Source organism: Oculina patagonica, chromosome 12 (genome assembly GCF_052425735.1).
Source record: "Oculina patagonica isolate OP01 chromosome 12, crgOcupat, whole genome shotgun sequence".
NCBI lineage: Eukaryota > Metazoa > Cnidaria > Anthozoa > Scleractinia > Oculinidae > Oculina > Oculina patagonica.
This window is the reverse complement of record NC_135769.1, coordinates 23,745,160-23,772,563: the sequence shown is the minus strand read 5'-3', so window position 1 is coordinate 23,772,563 and position 27,404 is coordinate 23,745,160. Positions and strand designations below refer to the sequence as shown.

At 38.4% G+C, this 27,404-nt stretch overlaps 4 protein-coding genes across 7 annotated transcripts in view; 2 read left to right on the top strand and 2 right to left on the bottom strand.

Moving 5' to 3' along the window:
* Positions 1-5,112, top strand: part of LOC144632249 (transmembrane protein 94-like) — a 32,537-nt gene extending 27,425 nt beyond the window's left edge. For all 3 annotated transcript variants that reach the window (XM_078490843.1, XM_078490842.1, XM_078490841.1), the window contains exons 32-36: positions 491-642; positions 1,225-1,322; positions 2,122-2,215; positions 2,840-3,007; positions 4,199-5,112. In XM_078490843.1, the coding sequence (XP_078346969.1) occupies positions 491-642; positions 1,225-1,322; positions 2,122-2,215; positions 2,840-3,007; positions 4,199-4,271 (585 nt within the window). In that variant the 3' untranslated portion in view covers positions 4,272-5,112. The remainder of the gene's footprint in view (positions 1-490; positions 643-1,224; positions 1,323-2,121; positions 2,216-2,839; positions 3,008-4,198) is intronic.
* A 7-nt stretch (positions 5,113-5,119) lies between these two features.
* Positions 5,120-10,950, bottom strand: LOC144632333 (centromere protein M-like). The gene is made up of 7 exons (XM_078490960.1): positions 10,850-10,950; positions 10,692-10,771; positions 10,512-10,610; positions 8,319-8,398; positions 7,133-7,224; positions 5,373-6,303; positions 5,120-5,244 (listed from the first exon to the last, which is right to left on the bottom strand). Exons 1-6 carry the CDS (start codon positions 10,928-10,930, stop codon positions 6,154-6,156), a joined length of 582 nt encoding a protein of 193 aa, XP_078347086.1. The 5' UTR covers positions 10,931-10,950; the 3' UTR covers positions 5,120-5,244; positions 5,373-6,153.
* Positions 10,951-11,025: 75 nt separating this feature from the next.
* Positions 11,026-16,412, top strand: LOC144632331 (nucleolar protein 12-like). Of its 2 annotated transcripts, none has more exons than XM_078490956.1 (6): positions 11,026-11,113; positions 11,460-11,565; positions 12,508-12,556; positions 12,735-12,886; positions 13,838-13,929; positions 14,492-16,412. In XM_078490956.1, the coding sequence occupies exons 1-6, from the start codon at positions 11,049-11,051 to the stop codon at positions 14,640-14,642; spliced, it is 615 nt and encodes a 204-aa protein (XP_078347082.1). In that variant the 5' UTR covers positions 11,026-11,048; the 3' UTR covers positions 14,643-16,412. The 2 variants fall into 2 exon arrangements, with proteins under 2 accessions (XP_078347082.1, XP_078347083.1); XM_078490957.1 differs by having other exon boundaries at positions 13,838-13,937; positions 14,494-14,550.
* Positions 16,413-16,879: 467 nt separating this feature from the next.
* LOC144632265 (uncharacterized) lies at positions 16,880-26,805 on the bottom strand. The gene is made up of 4 exons (XM_078490873.1): positions 26,426-26,805; positions 20,751-20,967; positions 18,951-19,723; positions 16,880-18,679 (listed from the first exon to the last, which is right to left on the bottom strand). Exons 1-4 carry the CDS (start codon positions 26,778-26,780, stop codon positions 17,988-17,990), a joined length of 2,037 nt encoding a protein of 678 aa, XP_078346999.1. The 5' UTR covers positions 26,781-26,805; the 3' UTR covers positions 16,880-17,987.
* Between the last annotated feature and the right edge of the window lie 599 nt (positions 26,806-27,404).

Here is a 27,404-nt window from a genome sequence, read left to right as displayed (position 1 = left end):
CCACAGAATGTTGTTTTGGATGAACTCCCCAGGGGGGTCTCCGGGATCAAAGTGACGGGGAGATCGTGGAGGCCTCGGACCCAAAATCCTAGTCTCCGCTACCCAAAATCCCTGACCAACGCCCTTCCCTAGTCTACCCCTAAATCCAGGCCGCACTGGCACTTGTTCGTTTTTACCCAAAAAATCCCCTATTTAATCAGTCACCCAAAAATACTCAAATTCTCCTACCCAAAAAATCCCGAATCACCCCAAAAAATCCTTCGCACATCTCCTTGACCCGAGTCCCCCTGGGATGAACTCCCCCTCTTGAACTTCCAGTTTTGCTTCATACCCTTTTAAAAAACCCTCTACCCCTCAGAATTTCCAATGACTGCCCTTGGGCATAGGTATTGATATTTCTTATTTTAATTTTCAATTAATTTTGACCAGTCAAAAAGGTCATTTCAGTGATACATTCTTTTCACTTAGTCATTTGTGGTTTTGTTTTCAGGACATCACACATACAGTTTGCTTCTTCTTCACTGTGTGTTTCGTTCCCTCTATTTGTATCTGTTGTCTTGTTCTTTTTCCTTTAAATCTTTGTGGATTTTGCTTGTCTTTGAACCAGAAATCTGGTAACTGCCACTACCTCCTTGGATTAAGGTAACAATAATAAATAATTATTAATTATTTTTTTTATATTTTTGTCTGACTCAATTTGGGTATGCGGTACTGGTTTTGGTTTTAAGTAAATTTGAGAATTCTTAAGACAGTGAGACATGTACCTTTTCTGTGAGCCTGAGTCTTTCTTAGCCTTGCCAAAGAAAGACTCCAAGACTCAGAGACAAGTGTCACAAGAAAATTTGAATTGGCGAGACCACAGGAAATTTGACTGAAATTCTGTGAGATGTGGTATTTTTTGAATGGACCATTTTCCGACACCTGCTGGATGCTGGAACTAAATTTAAAATCTGGAAGTTCTACAATTTTAATATTCCTGTTCATGCATAAATGTCTACTTATTTATGGTTGCCTTGCATTGTAGGTAAAAGTCAGTGAAGGTTTAACATACAAATCCTGAAATCATAATAAGGAATGCTTGACAAATTAAGTATTAATTTAATCACTTTGTTGTTAAACATTAGGCCTATGTCTGGGATCACTCTAACACCTGACCTGGGTTAATAAGCACTTTAGAAATAATTTTTTATGACAGAATATTTTGTTTATTTATTTCAACTAAAGAAACAACACTCAACTCTGGAATGGTTTGGGAGAAAGTCACATTCAAGCACTAGCCATGGCTCAAGACATCAATGTATTTTTTCTAGTACTTCTTTTTGGTATGTTGGTAATGTAATTTAAGAATAGTGAAGAAATTATTCAACAGACACGAGCGGGGACAAAGATCTGAGTCCCCGGGGCAGGCCTCCAGCCGGGGGCGCAACCTGGCTACGGGACTCGGGGGGGCCACGGGAGATCCTGCATACTGCTGGATAGCAATGTAGAAATGTGGGGGGGGGGTGGAGGGTGGGACAGAAAATCTGGTCCGACGGGGGACGGTCTGGGGGCCGGGGTCCCGTCGGGGACTCGACTTGTCCTGGCCTCCGGCTGCATCTTTTTACTACACGTAATTAAAGAATGTTTTTGGAGATCAGAGGGTTGTCCAATATCGGTACTAAACACTTGTTCAAGTTGTGAAAGTTTATTTAAGTGGTATGGCTTTTAAAATACCGTTTTATACACCCACCACTTGCCCGTGTATTCATTCCCCAAGGTGAACCTGCTTGCGGGCTACACAATTTGTTCAATGATGAAATGGTCTAGATCTACATGTATTTTACAGAAAGAAAGTTGTTGCTCAATAGGCCATTTCTGAGTTGAGCTGTGTCTGTTCTGGAATTAAACATGCAAGTGAAACAAATTTTCATATGAATGGTTTCGCGCAAAGACTCATTCTGGTACTGAGACAAAAGACAACTCAGGAATGACCTATTCAATTCAAGAGAAAAAATGATAGGTCACCATTTACTAATGCGCATATTTGGCTAATCGTGCATGAGATTATGTGCAGTAAGGATGAACAATGCAATATAAAGGAATGGCCTTAACTATGGATGTCTTACATGTTTCATTTTTCAGTATTTATGTCTTCAAGTTATGTGCATCGTCTTCATTTGTTGTGGAGGAAATCACCTTTTGTGAACAAGTCCTGGATCATTTCTGTAGTTGTCATGTAAGTGCCCAGTGAATGGTCTATCTTTTCTTCTTATAAGTTTCTAAAATAATTATGACACTTGGTATAGGTCTTTCGTTAAGAAATTTCGAGCAGTTTAAGTAGAAAATTTATAACTCTTTGATTAGACATTAGAACAACAGTTTATGACTGAATAACAAAAGCAAAATTTAATGAAATTGTGCTAGCAGTGTTACAACTTTGTGAAAACCGTATACTACCACCGTTAGAAACAGAAATCTATCGGGTATCTACTTTTTTATAAATGAAGAGCTAAAATGAAAAATTGTGAAGTCCTCATCTTGTTCTATGGGAGACATTGCTTTTATTAATAGATTTACTAGACAAATTTGGCTTGCCAAGGCCTTAGCCTGCATAGCAATTGTTCCAGTATAAATGAAGCTTTCCACACTTAGGCTGTTCAGAAATTGGGCTGAGCAGGCTAGCTATGGTGAAAAACAAATTGGTCAAAGTATGTAAAGTATGTATGTATGTAAATTAAAAAAAACCAAATGTTTGCAGAGAGCTTAGAGAATTTTCAGTTTAGTTAGTTTGGCTCATACATTTACGCTGATGTCTTAATTAAGCCATGATTATAATAACACTTGAATTTTTATCCCACAGTTTATCACTCCAACTAGTATACTTTGCACTATCTCAAGTTGGGTGGAGTCAACATGCCTCTTTAGTGTACCATCTTACTGATGTACCAGTTCCCTCTATAGTCATCCTTGTTTTATGGCCCATTGTCGCCCTTGCAATTTGCGAGCTGTTAAAAAGAAGATACATCAAGTAAGATATCTTTTTTTCTCTAACTTTACCGGTATTTTCTGCTTTCCCCAGACAAATATGATTATTTTCAGTTCACTGGACATGCTTTAGAGCCAGGAAAAAATTATTACACTTTTCAGTAACACGCAAACTCTGAAATTCAAAACCCAACTAACGAATGTGTTTTTTTACTGTCGACACTCAACGCAACAACCAACATACCTTGAAAAACAGAAGCAAAGAAAATGATTGGTATAGTTTAAATAGTTGTATGTATATTCGAAAACATAAAAAGGATTGTAATTTTATCTTGTAAAAAAAGGAAGTTGAGGAAAATATTATTGTTATGTTATGACCAAGGTTTTGAGCCCGATGAAGTGAACTTCTGTTTTCTGAGAGGTCTGCTTAGATGATTGACAGCAGCGAAAACTGAAAACCAGTTTGCCAATTGATTGAGCAGAGTTTGCACATTACTGAGAAGTGCAATTAATAAATAAATTTAATATTTGCATTATTTTATGGAATCATCTTATTGTACTGAACAGTATTATGGGTTATTATTTCCAGGGGAGCTATTTCTCTTATTAAATCATTATTTTTTGAAAATTATGTACAAAAATCCCATTGCAAGAAAAAAATTCAAAATGGTAGTTCTCTAGGTTAACCCATTGATGACTGAAGGTTTTACGCCCGAACCCACCCCTAAATACCTGGCTATTTTACGGCATTGAATGCAAATGCGTGAGTGGAAAAAATAAACCATATGCACAGTAAATTTTGACAAACGATTAGTTTCTGAAGTAAACTTTTATTAATTCCAACTAGACATGTTGAAATACCAATTTATGAAATATAGAGATTCCCAGCCTTGATAAATTATCCCAAACAAAATTATAATTACCCGGTACAAAAGCAGCTTAAAGGTGAAAACCAAACATTCACAAGGATGACCTAGTATATAGCTTGAGAAAACATTAAGGTGTATGCATCTGTTTTAAACAGATAATCACAAGGTAATCTGTCTGTATTACTGAATCAACATTTTTCATATCACTGCAGAATGTTGATCAGGTGGTACAGCCAGGCCTGTGCCAAGTAGAATCAGTCTGGGAAGACTACATGTACTAATTTAATACTCAATAGCCAGGTTGCACATTCGTAGCACAAGGTAATTTCAAAATGTAGCTTACTTTGCTTCCTTTATCTTTGCAGGGAAAGAATCAGATTTCAGAGGAGAGCCAAGCTAAAGTTTGGGACAAAATTAGGCATGAATTCTCCATTCTGAAAAAATCTTAGTTTTGTTTGTTTTTATACAGTAGGTTCTTTGGAAAAAGCAGCAGAATTCCAATTTTGCAAAGCAATGATAGATACATGTATAGGGGCATTCTGATTTCTCAAAGCCTTAATAATAATAATTACATGAACTATCTCACAATTCAAACCAGAAGTTATTTATTAATATTTTGGAGGATAATTTTCTTGGATCAGACTACCCTTACGAACTTTATCATTTACAGTGTGATCATTACCTGAACTAGGCCACTTAAAAGAAAATTGACCAATCAAAATGTTAATTGAGAGCAACAGATAGCGATCATTTTTGTAAACAGACCAATGAGGTTGAGAACTCCAGACAGTAGTTCTGTAACAAAATTTGAAACTAAGTGAAGTCAAATAAAGGTATGTTTTACTCGATTATAGTTCCCAACCTTGGCGGCTACATGATCAGTTTTAATTTTAGATTGAGAACTCATTTTTTGACAGCCAAAACTGAAGCTGAATTAAATAAACACTTAAAATTTAGGATCAAAACTAACCAATCAGAAAACGATGGAAGGTCTGCAACTTTTTGCAACTTTGTTGGGTTTCAAATTTTGTTGTAGAAAATTGTTGTATTGGTTTGTTTACAAAAAAGGTCATCATCCTTTCCATTTGATCGCTTTGGTTATTTTGTTCCAAGTAACCCAGTTCAGTAGTCATACTTAATGTCCAGCGTTCACAAGAGCAGTGATATTGTATGCTTTTTTTTAATATTGCAGCTGTATAATTCTTTTTATTAAGTACTGTAACTCTTGATAATTTGTACAAAGTGTATAAAATATAATAAAGCATTCAATATTAATTAGGTTTTAATGTTGGTTTACTGAACACTACAGTACATCCCACCCTACCAACCCTAACACTCGTCTTTTTAAAAGGGGACAAAGTTAGAACTTTTGAAAGAAACTGTTGTGCTGTTTCAACCAGAGTGTCACTCACTCACTCATCTTCTCGGCCCATGAGGACTCTGGGCCGGCCGCTGCACCACCCTCCCGGTCCCCCCGATGCCAGCAGCCCCCCACGCCCCCCGCCAGTTTCTTTCTTCTCCCGGTTTACCAGAGTGTACTATAAGACTATGTATGAATTTAAAATTGAGTGTACTATGAGCGAAAAACCATTGAAACGATAACCGCACAGATGCCCGGCTCCAAAGCACTAGAAAGACAAAAATTAGGAAAATTTGGCACATATATTTTTTTTTATTAAAGTAGGGATGTCTTTGGGTATAAAGAACAATGTGAAGGTTTGTTGGTAGTGTCTTGGCTGTGTAGTTCTGCGATTAAAGTACAAACAAACGTGTTGTGCTGTTGATTTTTGAGGGGTCAATTAATTTTGATCTAGGGACTTTTTGGGTTTATATTGGAAGTCCTAGGGACTTTTTTGGTCTTGATTTTTGCTCCCATTCGATCATCCCCGTCACTTGGAATCCCAAGTACCCCCCCCCCCCTCCCTGGCACTCCCTTATTTGTCCCAAAAAGTTACACTACAGGTGTAACTTTTGCTATAGAGGTAAGACAGTTAGTTTTGAAATCCAAAGTATAGTGCGCACAGCATAGTAGCAATAACAAGTGGACCTTTACCAACAGACACCTGCAGGCAGGCACATCTTTTCTTGCTTTTGCTTCATGAAACTTCTGGAATTATTGCAGGTTTTCTTGATGTCAAATAAAACATGTTTTCGTGTCAGATCCAAATGACTGTAGAGTTGACTTTGTTTCTTGCTGCTGAGTCAAAACGTCAACATATTCTAGCAGATTCAGCTACTAAGGCAACAGTCAGTAGCAATACCAATGGATATCTCGTAGTTTTATGTTGATAATCCACAGCCATTAGAGTTCTTTTCTGGCTTACTCCATCATGCCATTGAGCTCATCTTCAAACACAAATGATTTCCTAGTTGTGTCCAGTAACAATGTTGTAACATCTGAACAGAATCCACAAGATACTTGAAGAAGATGAACAAGTTTCCTTGACAGGAATTTTCTGTCTTCCTCTTTCTACATTTCAAAACAATTTTAAAGCATTAAATTGTAATATTGGTATTATTTCACTATCAATTAACTGAAGAACAGCTCTAATTCCCACCCCCCAACACCCCTCCCCCCTTTTCTGGTTAGGGCTCCCTATTTGTCTGCTAACGACAAAAATATTCTGGTAATAAATCCCTCCAGATAATTAGAGGCCTTTCTCCATCCAACTTTTCTATATAAACTTAGGAAAGACCTCGTAGGAATAGGCGATTAATACCTTGGCGGGGAGAGTGCAAATAATTTTAATCAGAGTGGCTTTCTTAAAATAATATTGCTAATCAGAACCTCTAGCTTATTTTCAACATAATTGCTTTTTTTTGTTGTTGTTGCTTATGAGCCCCCCATGGATATAAGCTCTCCCAGTTACAAGCCCACCCAAAACCTCTTACAAAATTGGATAAGGAAATGGTCAAAACTTTTGTACTCAGACAGGTTGACTCTATGTACTCCCCCTTCCCCACCTTAAGATGGTGTCTTGTTTGTATCCCCCTCCCATTCTACCAGGAGTAAACCTAGAAAAAGATTCAAACCTCCTTGTGCCATTTCTGCAACATGCAAGCTTCATGCACACCTAATATGGTCTCGACTTGAATGAAGCAAATTTTGTCCATTTGGCTATCAGACAGGTGGTGTCTTGCATAGCCCCCTACCCCTACACAAGGTGGTTCTCCATTGAGTACACTTGTTATGACCACTTCCCTAAAATCCCAAAGTTATAACTCGCATCTAATTGACATTCTGATAACAAACGTACAATCATCAAGTTTCTCAAACAGCCTTAGATTGCTATGCTCACCTCCAAGTCTGCACAAATAAGGGGCGAGTCATAACTGTCTGCAAGACCTGTAACCTCCTGGATACTGACAGCATGCATGGCTTCATTTTTAGCTGAAAAACGACAAATCAAATAAGGTTGAGGGAGCCTTGTTGCTAAGTGTAGCCTAAAAATTACAAAAACGTCACTGGGGGGGGGGGGGGGTAATCAACCATAGAATGTAAACATACAATGTATGTAACCTCCAACTCAAAAACTCATACATAGAATGTATGTAATCTGCAACTCAAAAAAAATTCGAACGCCAGATTTGTAGCCAAAGTATCTTTTCTGTATGAAAGATCATGATGATCTAATGGTTAGTGCACTGGATAGAGGCCTGGCCAGGCGTCATTGTAATGTGTTTTTGGGCAAGACACTTTACTTTCACAGTTCATCTCTCCACCCAGGTGTTTAAATTGGTACAGGCGAATCAAATTCTAGAGGGTTACTCTGCAATGGACTAAGTTATCCTCCCATCCATAGACCCTTTGCATAAATGGCGTCCGCATTTGAATAACAATACAGATACATCCTTAGCCTCACGTTCACGTAAAAATCCTTTGTTAAAAAACATCCACACGAGGCTAAGGATGTACATAGTATTGTTATTTAAATTTGGGCGCCATTTATGCAAAGGGTCTATGGAGGAGTAGAAACGAGAAATAAGCACTTGCCTGATGGGCCACTACTACCATTTTCGAGCGACCGTGAAAGGCAAACTTTTTTCCGCGTTTTTTCAAGGGTAAAACATTCAAGTTTGACTAGACAAACCGTCACGTTTTTCAACTGAACCAATTAACGTTTGGAGCAGCAACATGTCAAGTTTGACAGCCCCGCCGGTGTGTTTTGAAAACTGTTTGCGTCGACTTTTTATATTTCTTCAATGAATGTTGACAGAAAAGGGCGGCTTTACATTTCTGGCAATTGTTGTGACAGCGATCAGCGATTGTTTATTTATTTATTTTTATTTTGAAGAGTATTTTCTACGTTAAACAACGTTAAATGGTTTACTTGTAAAACGCGACAGTTTGTCTAGACAAACTTGAATGTTTTACACGTGAGAAAACGCAGAAAAAAGTTTGCCTTTCACGGTCGCTCGAAAATGGTAGTAGGCTTGAATGCAGACTTTACCTATCATTTCTGTATACAACACTGATTAACATACCTTGTGTGACCACAAAGCAACAGTGTCCCAGGAAGTAGTCAATGTCGACATGCTTAACTGCAGACTTGATTGTTTCCAAGCTTGTAAACATAAAGAAATAAAATATCAGTGAGCCTGTAAACCATGCATCTAAACCATCCCTCGTCTGCAGTGAATGATTTAAACCAGACATGTCATTGTGACATCTGGTCATTTGTTTGGCTTGAAAAGGAAATGGATCTTTTCACTTCGCTAAAACATATCACTGAGATGTTTGACATCAAATGAGAATGAGCATTACATGTATATCACAGGGCTTGAAATTAATTATAGAAACTTGAATTTCAGCTCTTTGGGCAAGCAGTTTTCAATTTTTGCTTGCCCACGGAAGTTGCATGCTTGTCTTAGTTAATTTTTGCATGATTTAGTCAGCAGACACCTTGCCTGGGCCCTTGTCTATTGAGCAAGTAAGTGTAAAAAGTTACTTGCCTAATTGTCCCAGATGACCAGACAGGACTGTTTTTATCCCTGTTGGCTGTATTACCTCATAAATTATTAGTGTTGCCTTGATCGATTTAAAATGTACTGAGCTTAATCGCCTCCATTTGTTTTTAGCTGCATCAATTATTTTGTTGAAAGAAGTCTGTTGGGGAGGGGGGAGGGGGCAGCCTTGATCCTCTAACTCTGAGGCCATGCAGTGAAGCGCTGCAGTCCTATTTTTTTTGTCTTGGGGATTTGCATTTTGTCTTTTTTTTTGTTTTGTTTTTTGTTTTCACACATCCTAAAAAAAACTCATTTAGCACCCTGGTAAGTGGTACTGTACAGTACATGAAGAATAAAAGAAAGTCTCAAAAGATGGTCTGTTTACTTACGAAAAAATATATTAATTGCTATCAGTGAAAACTGGATGGTAGTTTGACCCCTTCAGTCCAGACCCCAGTTCTTCAAACTACGGTAAATATTATTGCTGTGCACTAGGCTCAGGTTACTCAAAGGATGGAAAATGCCACTTATCAGATAAATAACTATCCAGTGGATAGCGTAGTATCTTTTGCCAACACTCATCCACTGAAATTATAGCGATTTATCTGTTGGTGCTGGCTGGCCCATGAGACTATACGTGGTTTTCACTGTTACGCCGCGAAAAAATAAATCGAAAACTATCGAGTCAAAAAAATCAAGAATATTACAGGTTGTAAAAAAAACTTTTTTATGTAAACTACTTGTCCAAGTCTCAGGTCTGTACGTTATTCCGTACTGGAGTTATCAGTCAAAATGTTTCACGCAAATTTAGAGAGCACAGTATGGAATCGCCATGTTGGAGCCCAACTGCTTGGGCTCCAACATGGCGGCCGGAAATCAATGAAAACATCTGGCATTAAATTCTGCTACAAAAAGCGGTCAAATCACCCTCATGAACAAGTAAACATTTACAAAAACACTTCTCGCGAAACCTCAAATGTCCAGATTGTTAAAAATCGCAGGATGAGGCATTTTTTAAAGAATACGTGACAGGCTACGGCGGCCATCTTTGATCTCGTGTGGCGTGAAACTCCGAAATTCAAAATACCGTAAACACCCGCGTATAAGCCGCATCCGCAGATAAGCCGCACCCTGAGTTTAACAACTCAAATGTTGGGAAAAAAGTTTTTTGAAAGTAAATCAAGGAAAATCCAAAGTCGAGTCAAAAATCCAAAGTTGAGTCTTTACGTTCTTCATCGACAAAAACTCAGTAAACATTGTACTCTATCTTAAAGACGGCGAATGCTATCGAGCTAAAAACCTTCAAAAGGATATATATTATGCACGTCTAATTGCCACTGAAGGATAAAAACTCAGGGTCTTGCGATTCTGGGTTTTAGAATTTTGACGACGTCATGTGAAAACCAAGAATAATGTCAATTCTCATTACTGACAGCCATGAGGCTCCCCCAGGGGTTTTAGGGAACATGGCCATTAACTTCTGGGAACATGGGAACAAAATGAAAATAAAATTGGGAACATGGGAAAAGAGCATGTTTTAGAGAACAGGGACCACCAAAATCGAAGAAATACTTTTAGGGAACACAAGGAAAAATTTGTTGGGAACATGGACCCTCCCCCTCCCCTTAGAGGCCCTCAGCCATAGGTGTGAGTATTAAATAAAAGCGTCAAAGGTGACACACGAACTGTAAATAAGTATAATTATATTAAAGATATTTCTTGTTGGATTACCTCAAGCTATTAGTTAAGTCAATGAACAGCACAACAAAATCTACTCTTGGTCTTGTGTTTTCAGTGTCCTCAGGCAATGGCAGACTTGTAGCAACACGGCTGTTATTGACAAGAAATCAGTGTGAGAGCTAATATAAAATTTGAGTCTTAAAAAGATAAAAATAAGCTTATGTGACCTACATCTGCAGCGAGAAATCGGTGCGAATTCCAAGCATAGATCTTGCAATTCTGTGCTTTCCAACTCCCTTCACGCCAACAAACTGCAACGAAAAAGAAAAGAAAACATTCCTAAAAACACATCAAAATACACTCTACCATAGAATGATTTCTGGACTTACCAAAACAGTCGCTTGATTTTTATCTGGAAGCTTTGTGAACCGAGAAAGTATGTTTACGTTTTTGTGCGGAATTTCCGCCATTTTTATTTGAGTTTCCCGCGTTTCCGCGAGAAACTGGAAATGACAGTAGGAGACCTGGGAACAAGTCTCGGTCTGCGCCTGCGATACTGAAATAAACTATTCAGTGGTTATTTTCAAGATGGCGGCAAAGAAAAAGCTGAAGAAAGAAAAGAAAGTCCTCGTGTTTGATGAAAATTCTCGCAGGTATTTAATTTTTCGGTTGATTTTTTCTGACAATCAACTTTCCCTAGCCTTAAACTGCCAATAAGCGAACATTCAAGTAACAAAGGACATTTTTGAACGTCTGCTTCAACAAGTTGCTTGTGCATATAAACTTCTGTTTCGGACTGTATGTCTCTATGAATTTGCTGCAAACACATTGAAGTATGTGTGTTTGTTTTATAAGCTTTATCCTAGGAATCTGAAGTTGAATGTATTGGTAAAATAATCATTAAACTACAGTATAACTATCAGGCGTGGCTCAGATGGCTAAACAGTCAGAGATAAGCAAGATAAGATGTACTTTGTTATTTTCATATTAATTTTCCAGGGACTATCTTCTTGGATTTCGAAAGAGGAAAAATGAACGAAGAAAAAAGGCAAAAGAAGATCTAACAAAGAAGGAAAAGGAAAGGAGAAAGGAATTCAAACAAGAGGTTTGTTTGAGTGATCTGAGTGTAGCAAAAGTAAAGAAAAGTACCAAAAATGTTTGTGAAAAGAATAAAGACCTTATAAAATAACTCAGAAATGATGTCAAAATGCCGGAAATGGCACTTGAGAGAACCTAAATTTGCAAAATTTCCCAGTGGAACATGCTTCCAGACCCCCCTAGAGGCGCACACCTTCAGCGCTAAAAATGCTCCCTTTTTTCCTTCAAAAAGGGTTGGAATCTCTGTTACATGTGACACATGTAGTGTAACTTCCATTTCCTTGCTACCAGAGTCTCTTTTTCTGTCATTTTGAGACAGGAAGAAAAGGAGACTCTGCTCTGACTCAAAGTTGGATCTAACAGATGTCCATGATGTTGGATGAAACTAACTGTTTTGAAAACCGTTGTCCCAAAGCACTCTGTAAAAATGCATGTTCAAATTATATGTTGCTTGATAACTGATCGCACGGTGACAAAGCCATAATGTTTTATTTTACCACAGACAGCTGTTGAGCCCACAGGTGGTCACATGTGACATACAACATATGGTCATGTGTGAAGGTTGTTTAGTAGCTTAGTAGAAGGGTCCTAAAGGGGGGCCGTGTGTGTGTGTGTGTGTGTGGGGGGGGGGGTTATAAATCCCATTTTCGACCCAAATTTTGCCCAAAACCCATTTCCAAGCCTATTGTCTCTCGATTTTCCAAATCCCAGTCCCAGTTCTATTGTTTATTTGTTTGCGTGACCAAATCGCAGTCCCAGTGACCCAAATCCCATTTTCCCAGTGAAAATTTGCCCAAATCCCAGTTCTCATTTTACCCCTTCAGGCCCCTCTAGTAGCACTAATGCATATGCATGCTCAATATGAATCATTATGAGTCAGAGCCATGTCTCCTTCTCTTTCCATTTCAAAATAACACATTGAATTGATCTTTTATTTTCCCCGTAATAGAAAAAGAAAAGTATGGCGGAACAAATGGAGAAACACAGGAAAGAATTAGGTGAGAATAAGAGAATGACAGATAGGGATATAAAAAATTATATTCAAGGTGTTATAAAGTTTTTCATAATTATTTCATTTTCATCTTCACACACTGTATATTTGTTCAATTCCAATGTGCTAAGGACCACTAAGGCAAGTTGCACAAACCAAAAGGATTTGTTTTTGTCCAATTCTAGAGGCTCTTGAATCAGATGATGAAAATGATGAACAAGAAGTTGTACCATCAGTTGACGCAACCTATGACCATCCTGAGCATCTTGTCACGGTTACTACTATCAGTGACGTCAACTTGGACGGTGAAAAGTTTGCATGTATTGGACCAAATAGGGTGAGTGACACAAACTGTGGGATTGTTTCTTACCATCCCTGTGCAAGGACTAATAAAAGAATCTGACTTAGTCTTACTATGCAATAACAAAAGGCTTGGTGAATAATAAACAAGTTTAGAATTTAAACATCTACATCCGAACTGATATTACATGGATGATGACTGCTATTGTGTGACTCTTTACAATAATAATGATAATAATACCTTTATTTGAGTGTCAAAACTGAAATACACGTGTAGTAGTAATAAAACTATTAAATAGGAACACTATAAAGTAAAAGAAAAATAATGTTTGTAATGATGCATTTTGGTGTTTAACAACGTACATAAAGAAGCAGTGTGGCAAATGTTTTAGGGCACAGGATTTGAAATCTTGAGTTCCCCACTTAAAGATCTTCATCCTGTCATTAGTCTGAAGTGTCAGCCATCCTCTTGTCTCCCCTCCCCCCCCCCCCAAGGAGGGCCACAGATTTCCCTCTCGCTCATGCCCCTCCTTTGAAGGGTTGGGACAAGAGGACGGCTGACATTTCAGACTACCCTGTCACTAGCTGGATTTGTTCTTGGTAGCCCAGAGTTCAACTCTTCAATAACCTTTGTAAAATTTAATAGTTATTTGTTCAGCCTCTACCATTGGGATCATGCAACATGCAACACTTGTTTATTTACTGTCATTAATTAGCACAGCAGTGCCAAATGTAAAATTAATACTGCATTTACACTTAAGTCATTTATTGTTTATTTTTAATTGTACTTCTTGAGAAAATATTTTCTTTGTAGATTGCAGCAGCCAGTTGCATTTTTCATTTAATACTGCTTAGCCTGATTTTCTCACAATTTTTAAGTCTGACGACATTTAGACCCAGTATTTGTGATTAGTATCTGCCTGTATACCATTCCTAGCTCTTTATTTCAAACAATACCTCCTAATTCATGCTTCTTTTTTATGTTTAGGGTTTGATGGAAACAGTAAAATCACAACAAGATACGTCAAGTACTTCAGTCTCTGGGGAACAGAATAATTCCCTGGTAAAACGGACTGAAAAGTAAGTATGTATGGTAATACATGATAATGAAGTATGTAAAACAATGGGAAATACAAGATTATACTGCGGGTAAAATTGAACCACAACATATACATGTACACATATACACAAATGCACCAGACAAGACAGTTGAGTTTTGCTACATGTACATGCCAATCAGCAAAGCATAACTTTGTGGCACACTTTCTTGCTTAACTATATGTACATACTAAAACTAGAGTACCAGTACTTGGTGGAGCATGTGCAGTACCTTTTAACCTCATGGTAATGAGGTTATGTTATGAACCTCCAACTTCCTCACTCACTCACTCCATTCTGATATCAAACCGCAATAATTAACACAAAAGAGCATGAACCATTAATGACCCATTGACTCGACATTGACAAAAAGATTGCAAAGGACGGCACTTCATCAAATTACCATGAGGTTGCTTGAGGAGCCCTTGATTTTACAAACAAATAACAAAGAAGGGTTAATTTGCTACAAATGTAACCTTAGTAATCATGAACGTGAAGTTACTTTTTTAACTGTTTGCAACTGTTTGTAACATTCATTTTGCAGAGCTACTTCCAAAAGGCAAAAAAGTCATAAGAAGTTTAGAAGGAGAGGCAACAAGAAAAGTGTTTACCAGCAAGATGGTCAATCTGGGAAAAGCAAAAAGAGAAAACAACTTCATACTCATGGTAAATCAAAGCACTTCAAGAAGAGTTAATGCACGATTGTGTAGTTTATTACCTATTTTGTTGGTCCGAGATGGTTGATCAAAGTTACGGATCACAAGTCTTAGTCAAGGAGTGGTTGTTTTTCACACTGAGCTGCACTCCACAGTAGAGTGTTAAAGAAAGGCAAAAGAAAAGACAAAGTTAGAAAGGAAATCAAGACTTAACTATCCCGAGCAGAATTTCTAGTTAAAGGGTTGCCCAGATGTTTACCTAATGCAATTCCTTTGAACATACAGACATGAATCAGATGCCCATCTTATAACTAAGGTCGTAAATACTAATTTCTGAAGTTTGTGCTGACTGTAAAAGATGTATCAGAAAATGTTTTTCTTATTTCTGTGAGAGTTCTGTTCAATGAAAATCAAAGCAATCACAGAGCCAGTGTTAGAAAATAGAACAATCAGCTGAGAATTGTCTATTGGTGTTGCCCCAACCTTGTTCCCAGGGTCTCTCTCTCCCCTCCCCTCCTTGATAGTGGGGAGAGAGAGACCCTGGGAATGAGGTTGGTTTTGTCTACCAATAGAAAAGGCATAATTTTTGCCATTATAAACTGTACAAATGCAAAAGACAGTATTAAACAATTTTACCTGCACCTGACGTGCCAACCACTCCTTCCTTTGCTAGAAGTTGAGCAAATCTGGGCTGCATTGCAGATGAAGTTAACCTTGTAAATAGATATACCATCTGGAGTTCTATTACACATGTACATCTGAGATGCAGGCTAGAACAAAATTAATCTTAAAGCTTAAGGCAAGCTTTAGGCAGAAGCCGTAAGCTAGTATGGGTGATTCTACTATGACCATAAAAAAAGATTTCTACATGTAGTAAAAGTTGTTGGAGTGTCAGGGATCAAGACAATTATCCTGCAAAATCGCATGGAATATCTTCTGATACTATATTCAGCAAGATTGAGCAGAATATCTAGGATAGGATAGTAACTTTATTTTAACATGGTAAATTCATCAGAAATACAATTATAAAATACATGGTAATAAGTACAATACTAAAAACTAATCTATACTAACATAACTCTGCTTTACATGAATGCTGTGTGCTATTAAAAGTAAAAAGCTAGTTTGAAACTAAGAAAAATGATGTCGGCAACCAATTCGAAAACCATTGAGAGTTTGTGCTTGCCGCAAATCAGGTGGTAAGCTGTTCCAAAGCACTGCACCTTGGTAACTAAAACTGTTTTTTAGATAGTTTGTGCGGGGCAAAGGAACAGCGAGTTTGCCCAAGGTGTCTCTCAGTTCATATTGACTCAACAATTTTTTGAGGAAACACATTAAATTTTTTTGCAGCAAGGAAAACCATGGTTATGAAGTGCTTTGCAAGACTTTGAACAAATCTTGGCAACCTGTATATCCCCTGATACTTAGCCGACGAGGCCGTAGGCCAAGTGGGCTAAAATCAGACGATATTCTGCAAGATTGAGCAGGATAATTGTTTTATTTTTCGACAAATTAATTGTCAACAAAACAAATTTTGCAGATAGAAAAACTGTATTATACATGATTTTGGATGAATCCACGCAAGCTACGTATATCGCAGGATATCTGTTATGTACGGATGGCAGATAACGTTAACATTTTGACCATATAATTATGGGCAGCGCACGCATTTGTTGAATAATAATGCAGGATATCTGTTGTGTCCAGATGATGACCATATATGGACAACATGTGCATTTCTTGAATACAAACAATGTATATCTGTGTCTGTACTACTCAGCTATAAGGGAAATACAGGAGTTTTCCAGAGAACACAGAGGCAACAAGTATTTAAAACGTGGGGGTGGGGAGAGGGGGGCATTGTACTCCAAGCCAAGAACATACCCTCTATGTTGGGGGCACATTCCCCTACTCAAAATTCCCCCTACTCAAAATTCCCAAAATATCTTTAACAAGTGTGTCCTTTATTGATTTGTGACAATGCATTACTAGACAGTTTAGACCATCCTGGTTTATGGTGCTTTTTTGGGCTGTTCTTTAGACGTCGGAGGGCAGAAAATGTACGCTCTGAAGTTGCCGATGCCACAGGTTATGTCAAATACAATCTTAAAAGATTGCGGACCCCTCCTTGTAGCGTTTTGGGAAGAGAAATTCCTTGAAAGTCCTACACCATAATATCCCGCCAAGCATGATCCTAAAAACACAATTTGTGTCTTGAAAAACCAATCTTAAGCTGTGCTAACAAATTTTTGTTTCATAAAAATAAAATTAATGTAACAATTTTACGACTCTTAATAGTTAAAAAATATGACAAGTTTATTTCGAAGAAACCTTGATAGGTAATGTACAAAATAATTAACTTTTTGATAAAATTTTAAAACTGATTTAAATATTTGCTCATTTTTCTCTTTGAAATAAAAACTTTTGACTTCCTCTCATTGAGGCTCAATACAACTTCATAATTTTTTTTAAAAAAATGTAATATCGTACAGAAAAAGTTATGTTGCAAAATTAATCATCGACAGCAAAATCTAATATGTCTAATACGATTATCATAATACATTAATAAATATACATCTGTTTTAACTTGTAAAGTAGTGAAGCTCATAATCACCAAGAATGTCAATTGGCAACACACCCATGTGTAGAGTAACATTTTGGTGGTCTGTTAACCAACCCTGAAAACCCCCTATTAAATATTTGTCAACCACCAGAAAAGAGAGGTGTTTCAGGAAAACATGTTTGGTTATGGACATGTCTCTTGATCAACATGACAAAAAGCATTTTTGAAACAGTTGACTGAAAATCATGCAAAGCTGTTAAGAACACAGTGTCATTTGTTTAATCCTGGAGCTTCCCCCCTCCCCCCGGGAGGGTACTCAGGTATGTTTTGGGTAGGTATGTGCTGCCCATGTCTCCAAAGTACTCCAAAGTTCAAGAAAGAATTTGCATTAAAAATGATACCCCGTTCTAGAAAAAAGACAATTTTTGGCATTCTCTATTGACTGTTGATACAGTGGAACCTCGATGTAACGAAAGGTTCTTTTCCATTTATTTTACTATAACTAGGGCGAAGAATATGATTTGTTATATTGAGGACTTTGCTACATAGAGGTTCATTAAATCAAGGTTCGACTGTAGTTTGAAACTTCCATGCATTCGAAATATACTACATTCTAAAAATCATCTCAAAAATGGATACCCCATTCTTGATTGAGAGCCCAAAATGATGACCCGTTGGGCAGCACATACCCGTATAGGCATTTAGGGGGAGTACCCCTCCAGGGGCTTGCTATAAAGAATAAAATGCAGACTGTGGCAGCATACGTGTATTCATCTTAATTTAAAAGGATGAAAAAGTGTTTTAGTTCATTTGATTTCTTACTACTCTCTTCTGGGTGAGCAAGATTTCTTGTGTACCTTCCAATTCTTTTTCTGGCATTCCCTTGAGCAGTAATACGTTTGACGGCATTGTCCACAAACCATCATTTTCTTTTCTCTTCCTTTGCAATTCTCGCATGTTGCTGACTTGGGCAGGATTGTTTTGGAATCCTGAAGTTGCTTCTGTAATGAACCGCTGCTGTAAGTGCCATCTCCAGACTGGCCTAGCGCCGACAAAAAATTGGACAGGCTTGATGGCTGCATGAGCGACAGTGGTTTTCGACCCAAGCCTGGACCTTCTGCGATCACACTTGGCTCCTCACCTCGTAGCTTGCTGCAGTAATAAGCAAAAAGTTTCTCTTTTCCAGGAAGTTCTTTAATGCTTTCCAAATACTTTTTCGATGGTTTGTAGTTGTGCTCTGTAAGAAAGTCAAGCACACCAGTCCAGGTGGCATTTGTTGGGTGTGGTTCATCGTCACCAGTGCACAGCTGGCAGAGATCTCCTTGGCCTGTGACACACTCATAACATGAGCTCCGAAACACAGCAAGCAGGATACTGTCAAGGACCCCCTGATCTTTCTTGCGGTGAGCTGGAAGGCATTCAAATGCAGCTTTGAATGCTGTAATTGCACCCTGTTCTGCTGCCATTTGTAAAGGAGAGTAATGAAGACCACACTTGTCTGTTGGGTCACCACCTAAAAACACAATAAAGGTGAAAAAAGGTAAGGTCTGCATCATTTATTATTATTATTATTATTATTATTATTATTATTATTATTACCAGGAAAAGAAAAAATTGGTTTGAGAAATTAGAAGCTCAAGAAATCTGAAGAAACACTGTGAGTGTTTCACTGAGTGAGGCAAATCCAATGGAAATGGTTTGAGTTGGTTGGAGGTTAAGAAATCACAACAAAATATTTAATTAGTTATAGCTATAACATAAATTGCTTGTTAAAGCGCAATTACCTGCATTGCAAAGAATCTTGATGATTCTTGGCTTAAAATTGTAATAACATGCCATGTGCAGTGGCTGTGGAAGGTCAGAAACACTTGTGCTTGTTTTCACCTTGGCACCAGCATCGAGAAGCATCCTCAATATCTGTGGCTTGTCATCACATGCAGCAAGATGAACCAATGTCTTCCCGCAACTCTCCACCCTAGCATCTAAGAATACGCCTTTGCTGAGCAGTGTTTCAAACTGGCTAGCACTGCATTTGATCTTCAATCTTTTACAGAACTCTTTGTCCTGAGTCAAAATCATGGTGCACATGAATGTGCGAGCATTGTAGGCAGCCCACTCTAGTGCTCCAGGAGTGTTGCGCCAAAGCTCAGCATTGGACAGACAGTAAGTGGCCACATTAGACAGTGATTCATAGTTTCCCATGTGAGAGGGGATGCGACAATTTGGTAGCTTGCGTTCTCCAGTCAGGAAATTCAGAGTCTCAGGCGATGCTTGAAACGCTCTTAGGATTGTGCCTTCAAAGTGATGAAACAGACTACTTGATTCTGGGTCATCATCTGAGATCTCCACATCAAACAGGTCCTCGGCATAGCCTCGATGTCCCTTGTAACGGTAGTCTAGCAGAGCTTTGGTCCAGAACCACGCCCCACTCGAGGAAGCCAGGCGAAAAGCTTCCAAATTGGATTTTTTATGAGCAAACTTGTGAGCTCCCTTGTCATCACCCATTTTCATGTACACCTCCAGAACATGGTACCTCCAGTTGGCAAATGATGACCAGCTATGAAATTTAACAATCAAAATCACACATTACAACTTTTATAAAATTTGACTTGTTCTCTGATATACCTTCAGTTAGGTTGGAGAGGGGATAGGAAGGGGATGCTTCACATACTCTTTTTTCCCACTTCCAAAACCCTTCCCTTCAAATTCCTGCGCGCTAATAAATTATAATAATGAACCCATAATAGACACAAACTAACATTTTACAAAGGCCTCCAGGGTTTCATTAGGGCCAGCTGCTGGGCAAATTGACTGCTGCGAACATTACTTTGCGTGGCTGTTTTCAACATTTGAACGGACTTCAATTTACCAAAGAGGGTAGGATATTGCTGATACTTGCCTGGGTGCAAAACCCTAATGCCCTCAAGCTCCAGACCTTGATGAATCCCCTGGGCCTCAGAGATACTTGTAAAATATTAATTTAACCATGTACCAATTACACAATATAAAGCCATTGGGAGCAGGTCAAAAGGCATTTATATCAAAATTGAATTACCTACCAACGGCTTTCTCATGGCATGAAAAGTTGGCTTTGACATAATTATAACCCTTTGACTCCAGGAAAAGGTGGTAAGGGCTATCAAACTTTTGCATCAGCAAACTTTTGGCATACCTTTGATCGCCACAAAGGCTGTCTTGGATTTTGATCAAAGATAGGATTCCTTTGACTTCATCAAAGATGTGGCAAAGTTGATGTGATCAAATCTGTAACTCACTTTGACACACTTAAAATCCCTGTCATAGCGATATAAAAGACTTATTTACCTGTGATATCTGCTGTCAAAGTTAGTCATCCATCTTTGTCTCACCTTTGATGCGAGTTTTAAGTGAGACAAAGCAACCTTTTTTGTACTTTGGTGCTGTGGATTTTTGCAACAGGGGAATGTCTCATAAATAACAAATGGCGATGGATTCAGGTCTCTAAGGGGCAGGAAGGCGGGGAAGGGGGGTTGAAGACAAAGTCCCACTGGGTCACTGGGTCTCACTGCTGAGATCACATGTGTTAGCATGTTATTAAACAGTACCTGTACGTGTAGAACTTTGAATCCAACTTCTCCAGTTGAAGATACTTTTTGAGTGATTCCTCGTACCTTCCCATCTTGCGTAAGGTGTTGGCTTGGCCGTGCACAGCACGAAAATAGCTTCGCAGATGATTCAGTCCCCAGCATCTTCTCTCAGATACCTCTTTATTGAACTCATCACTTACATTTGGTGCAACTTCCACAGCCTTGTTGTAGAAACCTGATTAAAAGAATAATGATTATCATAAAACTTGATCCCCATAATTTACATTTCTGTCAAACAAAACACTGACCACATATTTGTGTATTCTGTTGATCAGTTAAATACTATAAAAAATATTATTAAAGTATTAATAACCACTGACCCCCCAACTAAGAGCTGTTTAGGTGTGGTCAGCAAATAAATAACTGTTGAGTTTCCTTTGTTGAAGTGAACTGTTTGAATATTGTTTCTAATATTTTTGAGACTGTTATAAGAGGGTGTCAATGGGGTTAACTGCTTAGCGTATAAAGGACTTTTTTCGCTATCGTAAGCGTATAAATTACAAAATATTAACTGACAAGCGTATAAAAGCATGTGATTTTTAAGCGTATATGGAGCAAAGCCGACCAATAAAAGTTAGAAATTGATAAAAAGAAATGAAGATTTTTTGAGAATAACAAGATTATTGTGAAATAAAAAAGAAAGAAATATTTCTTGTCAAGCTTGTAACCCCTTTGGACGGTACGGTTGAATTCCTAACACACCTTGGGGACCTATTTCGTAACTTTGGAATTCATTTGCGAGGCCAGACAGGTATGGATTCTACCCTTGCAGATGCGCAAACCTGTCTACAGGGTGTTACAAGGTCCTCAAAAGATGTGTCCCAGATCCACAATAAAATTGCAGATTGGCTCAGAAAGAATCACCAATGAACCAGAGGGCACAGTAGCCAGCAAGACCATGAAATCTTGTGAGCTTATGTTAAACAGCATTAGATGTCTTCTAAAACTATAAGAATTCATGAGTCCAGATGCTGCAAACGCGATCAACCTACAGTCTCTGTTGACTTTGGTGGTAAAGAACCTTCACGCAACTACGAGGATGAAACACCCAGCACCAAGTTTAGCTAAGTTTGCTAGACTACTACCGAGAGTTTGGAAACTGGGAATGAGAGAATTTATCAAGCGACTAACAAACTGAACTGTTGAATACTTCACCCACCGGAGATCCTACTATCCAGTTCCAGAACTTGCAATGGATCTGTCTGCTATTGAGAAATTAACTCCTATCCCAGTAGTGCCCATAGACAAGGTGAACATTGCAAAGATGAGGGAATGGGCGAGTGAACATGGACAGTGTGTTTGACAGCTTACTGTTAGGCAGCAATCAACAAAATTTTCAGCTGGCACATTGCCCATGTCAGCATACGGGCTAAGCCTACCACAAGATCCTCTTGAAAGCAATGTGGAAGAAGTCATTAATTTATTAATAAAGGAGAGGAAGAGGAATTTATCGAAGAGTATGACTCTGACTCTGATTCCAGTTTATCTTTGTCTCACTTGTCTGAGGATGATGATGAGGAGAGTGATGCTCTGGTTCCTTCCATCTTGACAACTCGAAATGGAAGACAAATTAGGGTAGTGGTTAGGCTGGGTTTTTAAAAAAACAATGTTCTTCAAGCTGATTTGATGTACTGTTCAAGAACATTGCAAGCTGGAAAAAGTGCGACAGCACTTGGGAACCACTATAAGACTCTGCAGGACTCAAAATCATGTCAACTAACTGACTAAACGATTTTTTTGCTGCTTGCTGACAGCAGGAGGGCATTTTGCGTGCGCATGCGTCGATATGGGCTAGTGCGCACGACAGAGAAGTTCTGCTATCGATTGTTTACATATTTTTCACAGTTTATGGCCTAATTTTCAGCTCAAAATAAAAGGTGTTTTAAGTTTTATTTGCTGTATACGATACTAGGAGTCCTTGCTTTATCTTCTGACAACAAGAAGCATACTTTGGTGTCGGCGTGCCGTTTATCTGATCGACTTTGGCTATGTGTATTAAACATTGCGCGTGGACAAAATGGCGACCGAATGTCGAGAACCTAAATACCTTGCTCATGTTTTTAATAGCTGGGAGATCTAAACGGACAAAGTGCTACGGCTACTTAGTACTAAAATATAAAACAGCAGTTTTAACTATACGATGTTATAATCAAGTATCCCAGGCTTGAGCGAGTGGTCATGATTTTGTTCAGATTTTTCATAAAACTGCAATTTCATCGTTCCCACGATGCAAAAATCTCAAAATCTAACCTTGATCTCCAGCGTATACCAATGATATATGGAGCCTGGAGTACTTGAACTATCGTCTAATGCTGCGAAGGTAGCGTTAAAAAATGGTCAATTGTGGTAATTTTTAGCTTTTTTAACGTACGTTCTCGCTGGTTTATTCTAACAGAGAAACTATCGTTTGTGATTATTTCCTTAAACTTAAGCATTGGTCAAAATAACTTCACATTTCGATGTCCCACAATTATTCCGTTGAAAAAAAAAAAGAATAACTGAGATCGGTATTAATTTTAAAGTGTTATGGTAATTCTTTGCTGGTAGACTATTTGTTTACATTTTACTATGTTAATTAGTACATTTTTGGCTCCTTTATCACTAGTAATAGTTCTCACTATAAAGCTGCCCCCGCCTTTTTATAATTTGTTTTTTGTCGCCTTTAATTATTAATGCCGATGGACTGCACAATTAGGCTTCTCTTTTACTGTGTCATGCGGAATTTCTTGTTGTGTGACACCGTTGCGTCCTAAAAATATTCACAAGTTCAAGTCGAATTATATTACCTAGCGCGCGGAAATAACACTTAGCGGAAATAACACATAACACATTATTCGTGATGACAACACACAAGCTTATTCCCGGGCTTATAAAATTCAAAATAAACTTACAATAATTTCCAGGCCAAAAAGCCTAAAAAATTCCACGAGTAACAAAATATGGCACATTCAAAGATTCGAGAAAACAACCCACTCTTTGGATCAAATAATCTGACAGTTTGTTAGCGATACGAATTACGTTGTACCTAGGCCTTGTATGACAAAGTTCACGCGTTTGTTTATTACTCGTTGTAACTTGTAAGATGTATACGATACAACAAACCTCCGAAAGCAAACCTTACAAATGTAACGCTTGGAACATAGGTAGCCGGCACGTAGCCAAGAACACGAAACCAATTGCTCGAAATCTTTCGACGTATTACTAACATTTGCTTCAAATATCACTTAACACAACCAAAGCAGAGAAACCGCTCGAACAAATCTGTGAACACGCGTAGGCCAAAACCGGAAAACAAAACGCTGCTAGCAGATGGCGAATCTCGAAACGCGAAGGTTACCAAACGCGACCTCGTGGTTGCAAGTACCCGACACCACCGTGCGCGCTTGCTAAAATATTACCCGTCACGACCGTGCGCGCCTAGTTTTGTCAAATCGAGAACGCTTCGCCCATTACAAACACATTTCTTACTTTTTCAACAAATATTCTTTGTCCTTGTTATACACGCGGGGAGTCCTAGGGTGCCTCCTCGGGTTTTGGCCTCTGGGCCAAAACCCTGCGGGGGCAAAAATCTAGCCTTGATCACCGGTCAAAAAATAGCATGAAACGAACAAGCGATATATATATTTTTAAGAAACGTTCTAATAACTGCTGCATAAAATGTCTTAAGAAATAATTTTTAACTATAAACGATGTTATTTTCAAATTTTCATTCAACGTTTGTTTCTTTAAGATTGATGTTCGTTCTGTTATAACGACTGTTTTACTTCTGTGTCGCCTAAATGTGATTTAAAGAACTGCAGCTCTTGTTCCAGGAAACCCTGTTTGCCAGTCAAGGGCAAGTTGGCTTTGCTTTAGAGTCATCAGTGAGCTGCATTATCATGTGCATAACACCCAAACATGTCTTTCCTCTCAGGGGAAAACCCTTTTCTTTGGTGGCCGTCCCTTTAGGCAAAAAATCTCCCGTCAAGCTATAATATTGCTCGCACTCTGCCTGTATTACAGCAATTGATTTGATGTGAAGTTTTGATCCTAATATATCACACTCCAGCACACGAATAAATGTTTTCCTCTTTTTACGGCCTGTTTGATTTTTGTCGGTGAAGGCTTTCCTACCTGTCCCACCTATTTTCCCATTATTTGCAACAACGATCCAGAAGCAGGCCAGAAAATCTGCTTTATAAGAGCCTTGCCACAAACAAAACACTTTTTCTTAGCGAAATTTACGTCTATATTAAATTATGTGACGATAAACAGTACAAAAAACAAAGTTTGAATCTTCCGCGCCATTTTTATTCCCAAGATCACGCGGTCTTTGTACAGCGGTTGCACGCATGCGCCCGCAAAATGCCCTCCTGCTCTTGCTGACTAAGTAGCGTTTTTTAGCTGTTTACTGACTAAGGAGCATTTTTTTTAGCTGCTTACTGACTATAGCTACACCCCATTGACACCCTCTTATAAGTTTTTTAACAAAAAGAGTCAATAATCTTTAACTTTTGTCCAGAAAGATAAAAGCATTATAAAGTGTTTAATTGTATAAAAATGCTTTAAGGTAATTTATATGCACACAAGCAATGAATGTGAGAGAAACACCGATAAAATGTAAATATTGCTCAAAGCCCAACTTTCGTGTTTACTAAGGGTGCGTTTCTTTGGGAAAATCCAAAATTGGATCATTGATCTTAGATCACACGGATACTTTGCTCCCAAAGAAACGAAGAATCCGAAAACGGATTTTTTGCCATGACAACCCCGTAAACACATTTCGCACAGAACATAAAATATCAGTACAAATTTATTTTTCGTCGAATGTATTCTAGCTAAAATAATTTAAGCATACAAAATCTTTTACAAAAACCACACGTCGAAGTAGATCTTCTTTAGCGTTAAGCACAATGTGGCGAAAAAGCATCTGAGAGCGAAGAATGATTGCGAAATGATCAGTGCAAATTTCACTCGTGACAATTTCAAAAGGATACAACTTCCGTAGGCACACAGTGGCTGTTCTAGAAAACCTGTATCCCATTTAAAATGATACTACATACCTATCTGAAGCTACCGTTTCCTTTTATCGTGAAATATTTTTGTATTTTGATCGAAATAACCGCCTAAAACTTTCCGTATGGCAGTGTTTACAAAGAGCGAACCTGTATTTTCACAGCAGAGACCGCTGGGTCAAGGTACTTTTTTCGAATCCTTTCCCAAAGAAACGCACGGATCATGAATCCTAAAAATCCGGATTCAGATATGATCTGATGTATCCACTCGAAGTGTGGATTCTTCAGATCATTGATCCAAGATTAATCCATTTTCGGATATAGGTAAAGAAACGCAAAATCCGTTTTTGGATCAAGAATCCGGATTTGGATTTTTCCCAAAGAAACGCACCCTAATCTTTTTTTTTCACACGTCCGGATATATCGGATTACAAAGCACATGCAAATCAAAGTTCACTTCGTTTTCTTGGGGCTGGAAAGCCTATTCGAAATGAGGAGATAACCTAAAAAGCTTTTAATTACGAACTTACACTTAACTTAATGATGAACTCTGTAATTTACTCATGGAAAAGGACACAATACATTTCTTTCAATCATTTGAAAGCATAAAGGAGCATGAAACCATTGACAAAATCTTACCAAGAGCTTCTTCAAACGTTTTCGCTTCGAACTGAGCCAACACATTGTACGCCTCGGGGCAGTATGGCGATATTTTCAGCGCTGCCTTTGCTTCAGCTACAGGATCCTCTGATACGTAAGCCATCCTTGCTTTCTGCTCTGCGTTGTAAATCGCTACGCTCGAGTAGAAGCGTTCGTCCACGTCGAGTTCTCCAGCGACTCCGTGTCCCTGATTTAGATTTGATAAATGTGATTTGAACTCGGGATCGTCGTCTGGGTTTCCGTCTCCAAATCGTTCAAACTGCAGCGGATACATGGGGTTGAAAATTGTTATCATTGTGCCAAATTTTTCGAACATCCCCATTAAACCCGCCATGTTTGTCAAATTCAAAGCACGTTGTTTTCTGTCAGCGATCGAATGATAGGTGAAATTTGGCGGGAAACTTATATACCTCGTTTTGGAAACGAGGTGAAGATTCCGTTGTGTGGTCTGGTGTAAAACTTCAGGTTATGACTGCATTTTCATTATTTTAATAACAGGAGTTTTTCAAAAGTACATAATTGAAAAAGGAAAAATAAAGAGAATCTTCAAGGAGTTTTTCCAAGGCCTTGACAGAAAATGCAAAAATTCCAGGAGTTTGTCAGGAATTCACATGGTTTATGTACTCCCATTTTTACCGAATGGTAATGAGGTTATGTTATGGGCCGCATTTTCTCACTCGAACACTCACTCACTCGATTCTGATATCAAACCGCAATTAATTTAGCATTAAAACGAGAAACGTGCTGACAGAAAGGTCCTTTAAACGCATTCAGCACATGTCAATCAAATCTCAACCTCGTTCCAGGGTCTCTCTCTTTCAGGGAACTAAATTGAATTTCACAAAACAAATCGAAAGAGGATCACTTCCACTTATCCTCTGGTGATAAAAGAGAAAAGAATTCGCTCAACGAAGCCTCAGAGCATAGGCTATCAATTACCCATTCACGTAAGAAAACA

Bases quoted from the DNA above. Each gene is read 5' to 3' on its own strand.
- LOC144632331 (XM_078490956.1), top strand. From the start codon at position 11,049: ATGGCGGCAAAGAAAAAGCTGAAGAAAGAAAAGAAAGTCCTCGTGTTT. The intron at 11,566-12,507 runs GTTTGTTTGAGT...TCCCCGTAATAG, and splicing joins GAAAGGAATTCAAACAAGAG to AAAAAGAAAAGTATGGCGGA. The intron at 13,930-14,491 runs GTAAGTATGTAT...TTCATTTTGCAG, and splicing joins CTGGTAAAACGGACTGAAAA to AGCTACTTCCAAAAGGCAAA.
- LOC144632333 (XM_078490960.1), bottom strand. From the start codon at position 10,930: ATGGCGGAAATTCCGCACAAAAACGTAAACATACTTTCTCGGTTCACA. The intron at 10,772-10,849 runs GTAAGTCCAGAA...TTTTCGTTGCAG, and splicing joins AAAATCAAGCGACTGTTTTG to TTTGTTGGCGTGAAGGGAGT. The intron at 8,399-10,511 runs GTAATCCAACAA...TATGTTTACAAG, and splicing joins GACTTAACTAATAGCTTGAG to CTTGGAAACAATCAAGTCTG.
- LOC144632265 (XM_078490873.1), bottom strand. From the start codon at position 26,780: ATGGCGGGTTTAATGGGGATGTTCGAAAAATTTGGCACAATGATAACA. The intron at 19,724-20,750 runs GTACTGTTTAAT...TAAATTTCATAG, and splicing joins TCAAAGTTCTACACGTACAG to CTGGTCATCATTTGCCAACT. The intron at 18,680-18,950 runs GTAATTGCGCTT...TTGTGTTTTTAG, and splicing joins CAAGATTCTTTGCAATGCAG to GTGGTGACCCAACAGACAAG.